The sequence below is a fragment of the Apteryx rowi genome, unplaced genomic scaffold (genome assembly GCF_003343035.1).
Source record: "Apteryx rowi isolate R43461 unplaced genomic scaffold, aptRow1 scaffold_0, whole genome shotgun sequence".
Lineage (NCBI taxonomy): Eukaryota > Metazoa > Chordata > Aves > Apterygiformes > Apterygidae > Apteryx > Apteryx rowi.
This window is the reverse complement of record NW_020447195.1, coordinates 2392705-2404758: the sequence shown is the minus strand read 5'-3', so window position 1 is coordinate 2404758 and position 12054 is coordinate 2392705. Positions and strand designations below refer to the sequence as shown.

General features: G+C 36.9%; 1 protein-coding gene across 10 annotated transcripts in view; it reads right to left on the bottom strand.

Moving 5' to 3' along the window:
* Positions 1-12054, bottom strand: part of STAU1 (staufen double-stranded RNA binding protein 1) — a 48517-nt gene that overhangs the window by 20570 nt on the left and 15893 nt on the right. For 6 of the 10 annotated variants that reach the window (XM_026066087.1, XM_026065999.1, XM_026065917.1 and 3 more), the window contains exons 5-11: positions 11682-11820; positions 10770-10935; positions 5119-5217; positions 3555-3785; positions 2827-2970; positions 1852-1998; positions 913-985 (exon numbers count right to left, since the gene is read on the bottom strand). In XM_026066087.1, the coding sequence (XP_025921872.1) occupies positions 913-985; positions 1852-1998; positions 2827-2970; positions 3555-3785; positions 5119-5217; positions 10770-10935; positions 11682-11820 (999 nt within the window). The remainder of the gene's footprint in view (positions 1-912; positions 986-1851; positions 1999-2826; positions 2971-3554; positions 3786-5118; positions 5218-10769; positions 10936-11681; positions 11821-12054) is intronic. The other 4 variants (XM_026066257.1, XM_026066667.1, XM_026066413.1 and 1 more) reach the window with 4 other exon arrangements.

Genomic DNA, 12054 nt, shown 5'->3' with positions numbered 1-12054 from the left:
CGTTACAGACTGAGCACAGATGAAGAGGTTGATCTGTACTACAAGGCCATTCCTTTCCTCTCCGACTCTGCTTTAGGAAGACTAATTTCAATTAGCACAGACTCCTTTTCCCATCTTCATCCCAGGAACACTGTCTTCAACATACTATAAGTTATTCCCTCGACATCTGTAAGGTGATGCAGCCAAATTTAACACAGCTAACTCTGCCTCAGCAAATTCAGCATCACCCTCCCATAGACCGCAGGCTGAGAAACATATCTCTAAGGCATTCTTCCACCTCGCACTCAACCATTCTTCCAACTTGGAAGACTAGTCCCAGCTAGCAGAAGCCCCCAACCCTTTTCCCAGGGAATCTGCTGCCAGTCTCATTTGCACCCTGTACCACAGAAACTTTCTCCTGAGCCAAAAGGCTGATCTCTCCTCCCCTTGCTTCCTTCCCACAGAAATTGTCCCTATTCATTTTTGCTGCTGATCTAAGTAGTCTGTTCCCTGTACCAGAGTCAAACCCTGTCCCAAGCACTCACTCTTGTCCTAGAAAGCCCTAGACACTGATTAAAGCCTGTCCAAAAATCCCTCAGATACAGGTGACAAGCTGGGAAGCTGCAGGTAGCAGCAGCTGCACCTCTACCAACTGCTCAGCTGACCCATTAGCACTTTATTTCCTTTTGGCTCAGCCATCTCCTTCCTCCTCTGACCAGGCAGTCAAGCAAGCCAAATACTGTATGACTTGAAAAGAATAAGCACTTTGGGATGTGAACCAAACTCTCCCAGGGTGTGAATTTAGTCTGCAGGATGGAAGATGCATACCTCTGCTCATTACAATGCTTTAAGTGACACTGCTGATGGGACTGAGAAGCATATCTTATGTACATACCCTAAAAGGGCTATACTTCTTTCAAAAAGGCCACTTACTAGATGAAGTCTCTTCAGCACCTGGCTCAAAGAAGGTTACTTTTCTTCCATCACCTGGTTTCTTCACTGGTGTCAAAAAAAAAAAAAAAAAAAAAAAAAAAAGTGAAACACAACCACACAATATCCTTTAGTTTTTTGTTTGTTTGTTTTAAAAAAGTTTTAAAGTCTTCAAGATGCAGCTGACCTGACTAGTCAAGTTTTACTAAAGAATTTGTTATTAAGAAACCTCAACTATTACATAGCTGTCAAGAATAAGATGAGTTAAGTGATTTTTATTCACTGAATGACTAAAATTATTTACCTACAGACTAGCAAAATGCTACTAAGAACATAGATATTGAGAACTAGATACCATAATAAACTAGAATAATAAACTAGCGTAAACCATAATTAAACTAGCATTAGTTATTAACATTGCTGATGGCAATGTGCATGGATACAGGTGAAGAGATACCAAACAAGGGGAAAACTAAAAAGTCTTGCTGTTTCAACTCACCAGTGACAACTGCTGAATCAACAGAAAAAGAATGCAAGGCTCTTTCCCTGCTAAGTGACCCAAAGAGATCCATTCTAAACTTTTGACTACAATTAGTGATAACACTACATAAAACTATTGCTACTACAAAGTCTTATATAACGTACATGTCTGCAAGTTTGCAAGATCAAATACATCAACTATCACAGGTTCTGAGCTATTCTGTGATGAACAAATACGTTCATTTAGTCTTCTGATGAGGCTTTGATTTACTTGCATAAATTGAATTCATAATATATCCAAAATGCACTACTATTTAGAGAACAGTTGCCTCAATACAACTGTTTGCTGGCTGGTACAGAAAGCATGAATTTGCTATACTGTTACTGCCTTGCAAAGCTGCTGTTATTTCAACTCAACTTTTGCTGTCACATCAAAGAGTAGAGATACTTAAAGAATGTTACCTTCTCTTCTGTCTTTAATGCTGGCTTTGGAGGTTGAGGTTGAGGGACTTTGAAACCTAGGAGTTCCAACATATTTTCAGCTGCATTGCGTTTAGCAACTTTTTTGTTTGTGCCCATTCCTTCAGCTGTGTGTACACCAACTTTCACCTGGACAAAATAGGAAGAAAAAGCACATACATTCTTATAAAAGTGGCATTAGGATTCACTCATTAGTGACCCATGTCTCAAATATGGCATGACTCACCTAATAGTTCAATGATTATTATTCTAAGCAAGCTGTTGTTTATTATCATTGATCATTGGCTTCCAAGCACAAGAACAAACAGAAATGGCATAATTATCTGTATTTCATCATCACATGTTGGCACCAGCTCAAAACTGGTATCATGGTGGACGTAAATTTTCTAAACTAAAGTTATGAGTTTAGCAGATTTTTTAACATACTGGAAGGGAAACAACTACTATTTCTGCTTAGCAGTTCTTTTCTGCCCTGGCCAGAACCAGAAAGAGGAGTGGAGGATGCACTTTAATTATTAGAGACTTGTAGATATTCAGTATCAAAAATACTGCTATGGTATTGGAATTTGCAATGCAGAGTGCAGAAAGTGCTGCATTGTAAAGCAAAACAAAATTTGGAGGAAGGAGGAAATGAAGGATTTTCATGTTTATATTAATGAATCCTACTTTATAAAAATGCAAGAAGCTCAGTATCTCTTACTTATTACTTATTATTCCTGTTAATTAAAAGTATTAGGCAGTTACAACAAACTTTCAGTGTCCTATGCAATTCTTTTTGTATCTTTCTTGAACCCTTATCTTGCTTGAATAGAGCCCACTGGGTATTTTCTTAACGAATTTCACAGAAGTATAGCTGTAATTCTGTAACATTTGTATATCATTGTGACAATCTGATTATGATAGCCAAAAAAGTAAGACAAAGCCAAGCAACTAGATTTCTCAAATTAACATACAAACCTGCATAACAAATTCCCTGCGCCTTGGAAGACCACGTTCTGTGATGAGCATGTACTCTGGTTCCTTCTCTTTCTTGGCCTGCTGTATCTGGGCAAGTCTGCTAATAGGATTCATTCCTTGACCATATTCTGGACTTGTTTGCAGCTAAGTAGAATAATGTTTAGGAAATAAGCCAACACTCTGTGAATATTTGATTTAATATACAAAATGCAGTGTGCCAATAAACCCATTCATCTCTAGGAATTAGAGACACTAAAACAAAAGCTGCTTAATGAAACACCATCACAGCCAAAGAAAAATGTTCAAATTATTTGGCTCTCCTGTTATAGTTGACCATAGATAACCTACCACTGGTAAGAGTTTCACAGTTTTTAATCAGATTATATTAGGAGGGTAAGGCTTGCAGCAGAATTTGCAGAAGCAGAATAATTCAAAACCCCAAACTGTAAAGTCTAAGGCTTGAAGGTCAGAGCTTGATTTTTATATGCCACCCATTCTTTTATATGGTTTCTCTTTGATCCTGAATTTACTGTAACCACTGTTTTCCTACTGTAACAAGGGCGCAGGAACCCCATTTAGAGTGGGTGCAAAATATCATTTTATTTGTAGTACCAAACTGCTGATTAATGTTTAGCACTTGAAGAGTGTTTATAATTGACTTTGGAATGTCTCTCATCTGATGATATTTTACAACAGTTGGATTTCAATCTGTTAAAGTAGTCTCTTACCTTCACTATTGATTTTGTTTTCTTTTTGATTCGTGGCTTCATTTTCTCAACTGTAGGAAGGGGTGGCAATTTCTTCAGTTCTTCTAGGACTGCTATTGCAGCATTTTTCTTAGAGATCTTCTTGCTCTTTCCTTCACCTTCACCCATGAATTCTCCAACTGACACCTTGGTTACAAAGCTCTTCATATGGGGAGGACCACTTTCCTTGGTCACCTGTTTCAGAGGGAAAAACTGAGTGAAAGCGTGATAAACACTTATTAAAAATGGTAGGGCACATTGTTTATAGCAAACTTCTCTCAAGAACTATGGGTAAAGGGAATGTACATTCTCACACAATCCAAAGTGATTGTCTAAATCATGCTCACTCTAATAACATAGTCCAACCCAAATAAAAATATACTTTAAAAAGTTCATATACAACAAACAGTAAATAGTATTTACATATTAGTCATTAACCCATCTTATTTAATTTACTGATTTACTCTTTCAATAGGAAAATACAACTGCTCTATTTCACGAATGTGTACCTCCACCCAATTAACATCACCTCATTAAATGCTTCATGTTACATTAATAGATCAATACAGGGAAAGCAATTCTTCAGGATCCAGCGTTTTAATTCAGAAATCAAGAATTCTGGAGACATCTAAGGGACAGCTGCCTACAGATTTATTCTTTAACTCCATTCATAACACGTCATACTTCAAAATATTAATAGAGTCAAAAAGTTAGAATGAATTAAGAACTTCCACCCACAACTGGCTTTTTTGTGACAATATATTTTTTACTGGTGATGCTCATGCTAATCTGCAATAACTGAAATCTTCATATAGAATTTCATAGAACAGTTTCAGAAGCAATTTAGTTAAACACAATTGCACTTTCTTACTATAACAACTCAGATAGTTGAATGAAACATCACTACACCAGCTCAGGGAGGCAACACAATAAATTAATATTTTAGTACAAAAAAAGATGCTCCTATGGAAGTTATTGATTTAAGGTAACTAAAATGATCAAGGAGGGGCAAAGAGGCAGCAAGCAGCCAGGCCAAAGGGAAAGGAAAGTAAGATGCACATGAGGTCACCTCATGGCAAGAAAAGAAACCTATTTGAGATTCTGCAACTTGCAAGTAGTCCACATCAGTGCTTAGTTAAGTAAATACTTCCATAAATAATCTTTCAGAGTGAGTTGCACTCATTTGCCTTGACTCTGTACTCCAATATTCTAATCATTAATGTGGAGCTGTGTTTTGTTTCTTGACTATAATACTGATTTTTCAAAAAGTTTGGACAAAAGATTGCACAGACAGCATAGCTGTTCACTCTAATATGATTTTAGTATGTGAATTTGAAGAGTTTTTTTTTTTTCTCCTTTTTCCTTCACTTCACCATATAAATTCTGAGACAATCAGGGTGACTGTCAAAGGTAAAAGTATATTCACAACTAACAAGGCATGTTAAAAGTCAGTTGTTTGGGTTATCTGAGACAGAGGCTACTTAAATTATTGTGTACCCTTAATATTCTAGTAAAAACAAATCTAGAGCTTGTAAAATAAACATACCTCAAAATTCACAGGCAAGTTCCTTTTAAGTGCAATCTCAAAAACTTGGCTTATTTCAGATTTATTGAGATTTTCATCATCTGGTTCTTTTCCGTTAACCTAAAAGAAGCATACTCTATTTAAAATAAAGATCCTATTAAATTGAATTCTATTCATCCAACCAGTTTACTGAACTCTCAAATTTCTAAGTAGTCTAACCTTTACTGCTGTTTTACATGAACGTGTAAAAATGCAGCACACATACTACAGAATTGAAATTTAGGTACCTCATTTAAGGTGTATGTGTAAAAGCTAGTAAACCTTTATATTTGCATGTGCTCAGTACAATGAAGAATAAGTGTAATAAGGGCCAATAGGCTTAAAATCTTTTTATAGAAAGGTAAACTGAAGTTTTAAATGAACTGATTTCCAAATGGAAGTACCTTTATGAAATACCATTTACATATGCTGATTGGACATTTGTACCAAAAGCACTAAGACAGTATCAGATAAGAGAAAGGGCAGGAAAAATAAAGATTCTGAGAAGGGGACCGATATGAATAAATGATGGCTAATTAGACCTTGGCATAGCCCTCCTGTCTTTCAACATGCTCCCTTGCAAGTGCTTCATCTACAGATTTTTCTCCTCTGAACAATCCTAAGAAGAACGTACTATGAACAACTTGCCTTAAATCAAATGGTGTACGTCTCTGACGTCTTACACCTGCTGAGAGGACAGCAGTGCCAGCTGGAGCTTACCTACAGGCACTTTTATGTATCACCAGGTAAAATTTTGATTGTGATTCCAAAAATATCTTCACTGATGTTGATAACAACATGAGCTAAGAAGGCATGGTAGCAGCAACAGAGACATTTTAAGACTAAGTGTCCAGCAGTGATATTGGAAAGATAATGACAAAGATGAACAGCAATAATTTCACTGATTATATCAGGCCACAATAGTGATTATGCAATCAGGTTACAAAAATGATTAAATATTTTATTGGAGCAGCAGAAATATGCTAGAGAGGCGTCATTGATTAAAACTCATTTTGATGGTAGCAAGCATCCTTAATCTCTGTTACTAACAAATTAGATCAAAACATGAAGGAATAATTTGTTTTTCATGATAGTTTGTTCTTCCACCACTTACAGCAACCTCTTCCCAAATAAACAGAATTAATCTATGCTTTTCACTCCTTCACACTGTCCCATCAGATTTTTACATTGTTCTTATGGATTGGCCTTGTATTTCAGGTCTGAGTCGCAAATGCTTCAGAAGAGCGCACACAGCCCAATATTCTTTTTAGAATGAAAACATCTGATCTGTCTGATCTTCTAATATCACTACAACATCCAGTCTCCAAACTCTGAGCTACACGTGTACATAGCACAATCTTCAGGTCTGCAAAAACTGAGGCCACATGATGGCACCACTCCCACAGGCATTACACTGTGCATTACAAAGCACATGAGAAACGTAGAGGCAAAATCTACTCTAGAGGAACCATATACCAACACCTTAGCAGATGATATCTGGCAAAATTAAGATTGAAAATAGGAGTCAAAAGTCTTGATCATCAATTCTAACACCTATTCAGATGCAAGTGGTTCGTTCAAAATGAATAGCATCATATACCCAGAAAAATTATTTGAACTCTTAAGGGCTTATTTTATTAGGGTCTAAGTGTTACAGAAAGTTTAGCACCAGAATCTCTAGGAATAGCTTGTCATTGCCTTTACTTTCGAAACATTAGCACAATCACTTTAATTGCAAGTATTTTTCCCCTCCTTATAATTTAAGATTGATTCTAGTTTTTCAAAACAATTTACAAATTCCTATATTTTTCCTTGCTAAAATGACCAACCAGGTCTTCTCTTTATCAGATTAGATTTCTTCCATTTAAAATCCTTTCAAGAGAATGCTAGTGAAGAAATACTATGAAATTATCTGCTATGCTATGGTGTATATTCTTGACATATTCCAAGTCTGTTCATATGGTTTAAAACAGGGGGATTTATTCTTGAATGTATTTATCTGAGTAACTTAATAGCAAAATACCAATTAACAGATTATAGCTATTTTGCAAATTATTTTGCCTGTACCCGAGTTCTGGATCAGTTTATTTTATAAGTCAAAGATAATCACACATATGCATACACACTCTCCCTCTTTCTCTCTCCCCCCATACCTAAAGGCAGATGATCTATGAAGCCTTCTGCTTTTAAAATAGTTTGCGTGTGTGCACAGACTAAACTCTCCAAGGGATCTATGCCTGTAAATCAAAAGGAGACCACAAATATGAGCATTTACTACTCTTAGCTTTCAAATTGTTCACTTTTTAACAAGTGAAAAGAGTCACACAAGGAAACAAAAGTGATATCCTAAAAAGATCCCAAACAAATTTTAGAAGTGATATACTCCTTTAAGAGGGATTCCTGCTTTTCAAGGAACTGTTTCAACATGCAGTTCCCCAAAGACTGCTTATAAACAAAACCTGAACACCAATGGAGTTGCTGATGAGAACTACATTGATTTCAATATGGTTATCACTTTTTTTCATGTCAAAGGTGTACAGAGCAGCTGACATTTAACAGGTAAGTTGGAAAAAAAACCCAACAACATAGAAGCAATGCTGATTTTAGAGTTTTCAGACAATAGTTAGAATTCATATCTAAATCTTGGGCTAGAAAGGTAAACCTATGCTTTGTTATCTCTGTCTTTGAATGTGCAAAGTAACCCTGTATTGTCTGTATGTCTTAACTCCAGTTTAGAATCAGACTAATTTAGGTCGGAAGGGTCCTTTGGAGGTCTCCTAATCCAACTGTCTACTCAAAGCAGAGTCAACTTTAAAATTAAATCGGGTTGCTCAGGGCTTTGCCCGGTTGAGAGCATGTATTATTAAAATCTGTTTCTCTTGTCACTTGCTTCTGGATTTGCGCTGAGTGCAAATCCCACTCAAAGTGTGGGAAATGGTCTTCCTTACCATTAAAGCCTAATCATTTTATTCAGTGATTTCTTCTAATGCATAGAGTATGGCTCTGACTAAACATACAAGAGTTCAGGTGTACTCATACAAAATATATACACACACACGCTTACTTATAGGTTACATGAAAACAGCTACATTAAAAAGGAATATATTACTGGCAACGTCAAACCACAGGTATGAATGATCAAGATTAAGTCTGCTTGTACAACCTTAATTTGCCTCCATTGTATACATGCATTATAATATTATTTCTTATGATCTTACATTATTGTATCCTTCAAGGATCTTGCCTCACTGAACGCAAGAATGAACAGTGCTCACTTAGTGGGAAAATATTCCCTATTTTATCATCTGTGTCCACTGCAAAAATAAACGCGTGTTATGAAGACAACAATTCCTTCACTGACGTCCATAACAATATAATATTTGAAAGCCACAAATATTAATGCACTTAGTATTCAAATACCAAATCTGAAATGTCGAATATCTGACTTTTTGGAGTGCTTCTATAACACAGTACTTTGCGTTCAAAGGACTGCTCTCCTTAAACATAATTGCACTTGTTATTGTTTAGTTTGTAGACAAGTCAGACATCAATAAAATGCCAAACCCATGTTTCACATGAAAGTTTAGTTTAAGGGACTGGTCTAGCATCTCTGTGGCAGGAGTCACAATAGAATTTAACTCCCAAGGTAACTTTCAACTGTTTTATTCTTAAAATAATTCTCTCTTCTTGCAATTTCTTGCCTCATTCACTATAGTATTTCCTTTGTCATGTCCCCCCCCCCCAAAAAAAAAGGTAGAAGCTCTCTAGATTTACTTCCTTTGCCTCTCAATTCATCCCCTTTACACCGAATGAGATACCATAGAAAAGAATACATAGTCATGTAAAGACAATTACAGTGTTTGTGCTGAAGACCTCACATTTCCCAACTTTAAACACAACCCTACAAATATTCAAAAAGTCAACTGCACATAAACCTTTCTAAAAAAAGTGAACAGAAAAAAATTCAGTTACATGTCATCATAGGATTTTCTGCAGAGTTGGAATCCTTAGCTTCGGTGCACAGACCTTTGCTGCCTGAGGTAGAAAAATGACTGATGACAGAAGGTTATCTTCTATGTAGACGAGTGCAAGGAGAGGATATAATGTATTAGTGGCACAGAATGACAGTACTCAGGAATTCATGGTTCCCCTACACTGAAGGGGACTATCCCCCTCAGGCTTGACCTCCTTTGCTTGAATACCTCCAACTTGTCCCTGACCAGCCTCTACCCTACCACCAGTTCTAGGTTTCAGTGCAGAACTAATCTCCACTCTTTCAGCTTCTGTTCCCAGCATCCCTCTCTCTTCCCAGTTAGCATTTGTATTCCCTTGACTCTTAGTGGTCTCCATCATTCCATTATCTACATCTCCCCTTCCTCCAGAAAAGCTTTCTGTCACCTGAACTACTATCATCAGAGCCTCCCAGGCATCCTCCCTTAACCAGACCCAATATCTTTGTCTAATTACCTGGGAAAAGTTCTCTCTCACGAACACACTTTTTTCTTTGCTCAATCTCCCTTGACTTCACAACACATTTCCTTGGACCTCTTGCTCTGTCAATCCTGGTAGCCCCCAGATAGTTTTTCTGTCTCAGACCCCTTGTTAACCTTCATGTCTTGTTATTCTTCACTTTTCTGTTTCAGCACATAGCCAGACTCCATATCCAGCAAGTTCTCAGGCTCTCCACATTGCAAGTTGTTATTATTAATCTCCACTCCCTGTTCCTAACCTCACTAGCAATGTCCTAGTCTCTCTCTTGCTTCTAAGTTTGTATCCCATGGTCTCCTTCTCAACATAGCCTAGATGCCAGCATGGAGTACATCAATAAATCTCTTCCTCTTAGTTCTAACACCAAGCCATTATAACTCAGACGTGTATAATAAGCCCATGTAGGAAAGACTAGATGCACTCAAAGTCTTCGGCTGGAGCAGTCAGCCAACACATACAGAGAGGGTGCACAGAGTCAACTCAGCCCCAGGAGCTATAAGTAACTTGCACGCAAGCACTGAATCTTCCAGCCTAAGAAGCACAATAAAAAGGCATGGGGGGGGGGGGGAGGGGGGGGGGAAACACACACACACAGGGTCTTAAAGTAGAACATGCTGGGCAACTTTAAATATATGGAGGGCTACAAGTTTGCTTCCTACATTCATTTAGAAATATGTGCATGAGTTTACTACTTTCATGAACTTCCTGTTCTTCTAGAACTTCTATGGTTCTTTCTGCTTCCTAAGCAAAATCCCTACATCATTTCCAACTCATGTGATCTCCATGTTGCCTGTACTAGAACCTAAGTACCCTGATCAGACTCTTCTTCAGAAGTTTGTACATCATCTGTACCTGATAAAATATTAGTTGCTATATATGCTTCCAGCACTCATATCCATCAGATGTCTATAGCATTGTTGTGGAAAAATATGACAGCAAAAGAATTAATATAACCTAATTTAAGAAAATTCTATTTCCATTGATTTTTAAAATTAAATGTTTCTATTGGACACAAATAGGTCAAAACTACTACACAGAATTAAATTTCAAAACTATAGTCTTCCTTCCAATTAGAAAAAAAATCTATATTAATATTTCAGCTTCTCTTAGCAATTTATGCTTACAACACTAAGATCAGTTCCCACCTCTGGTTTCTCAGGCAAGGGCTCATTCTGCAGAACTTTCAGTGCTTTAGCAGCTGCATCATGTTTAGCAGCTTGTCTTGTTCTTCCTTTCCCATGAAACTGCTGCCCTCCAATTGAAAGCTCAACTTGATAAAGTAAGGGCCCAACAGGAAATGGGTAAAAGTACCTACAAAGAGAGAGATTTAAATAAGCAAATAGTTTGGTCCATAAGGTAAATGATTAGAAATGTATATGTGGATGAGTCTCTTGGATATCAGTAACCAATACTCAGCACTGAAGCACTAATATTAAAAAGCTAAATTTTGATTTAAAGTCTAAAAGATTTTAGTGAGAGACCTTGAAAGAGAGTATCAATGTTTCTTGTTTTACAGTGTGAACACATTTCTAACCAACCAGAAGAAAGACAGCTTAAGTATGCTTTTATAAACCTGGCAGTCCAGTAAGTTTTGAATTCTCAATTTCTATGCTCAGATAAAATTCTTTAAACTGAAGATGTGATTTAAATAAAGTCAGTTTCAGGAAGACTGTCAAACTGTTTTCCTCATTTTTTCTTTCACACAGAAAGGAAAGATAAGAAATATTTTTAGCTGTTCACTTAGTGAAGCTGGCTATTTGTCAGTGCTCTCAAAAGCACTTCACCATGGGTTCAGTTCCCTTCTTCCTCCTTCCACCTCAAAGGAAAAATCTTTAAATAGATAGCTATTCATGTAGATTATGTGTAGGTATTGATGAGGTGTGCTCATTAAAGCCTTTCACGTCATAAGCTGGCTATATTTCAAGCTGAATATCTCTTTAAAGCACGTTACACTTTTAGCTAGTATTCAGAAGATAGCATCAAAAGAGCACTCGGATGAACAGAGCGGAAGTACAAAGATAAAAGATTACAAAACCAAAAAATTAAACAATACGTACCGTGGAGGATAAGCACCACCTCTCATAGTATAGTTGTAAGTGGATCTCATCCCCGTATAAGGATCAATAGGTTTGTACATAGGTTTCTTTCCCAGCTTCATGCAAAGTGCATTTAGCTCCACTGTGGGGGTTACACTGTCTAAATAAATACGAAAATAAAGAGAGTTGCCCAAGTGCCATAAGAGACTGAAACAATGTAAACTCCATTGCTGTCTCAAAGCAGGGAAAAGTGGGCTGAAATTTTGCCATATACATTATTCTTGTGTAAATGAGTTCTGAATATGAATACCGATGAACTCAAAGAAAATATGTCTATACAATGCATCTTAAATTAGGAACCTAGTATGACTGTGAAAGTGATAAATCTTGTTAC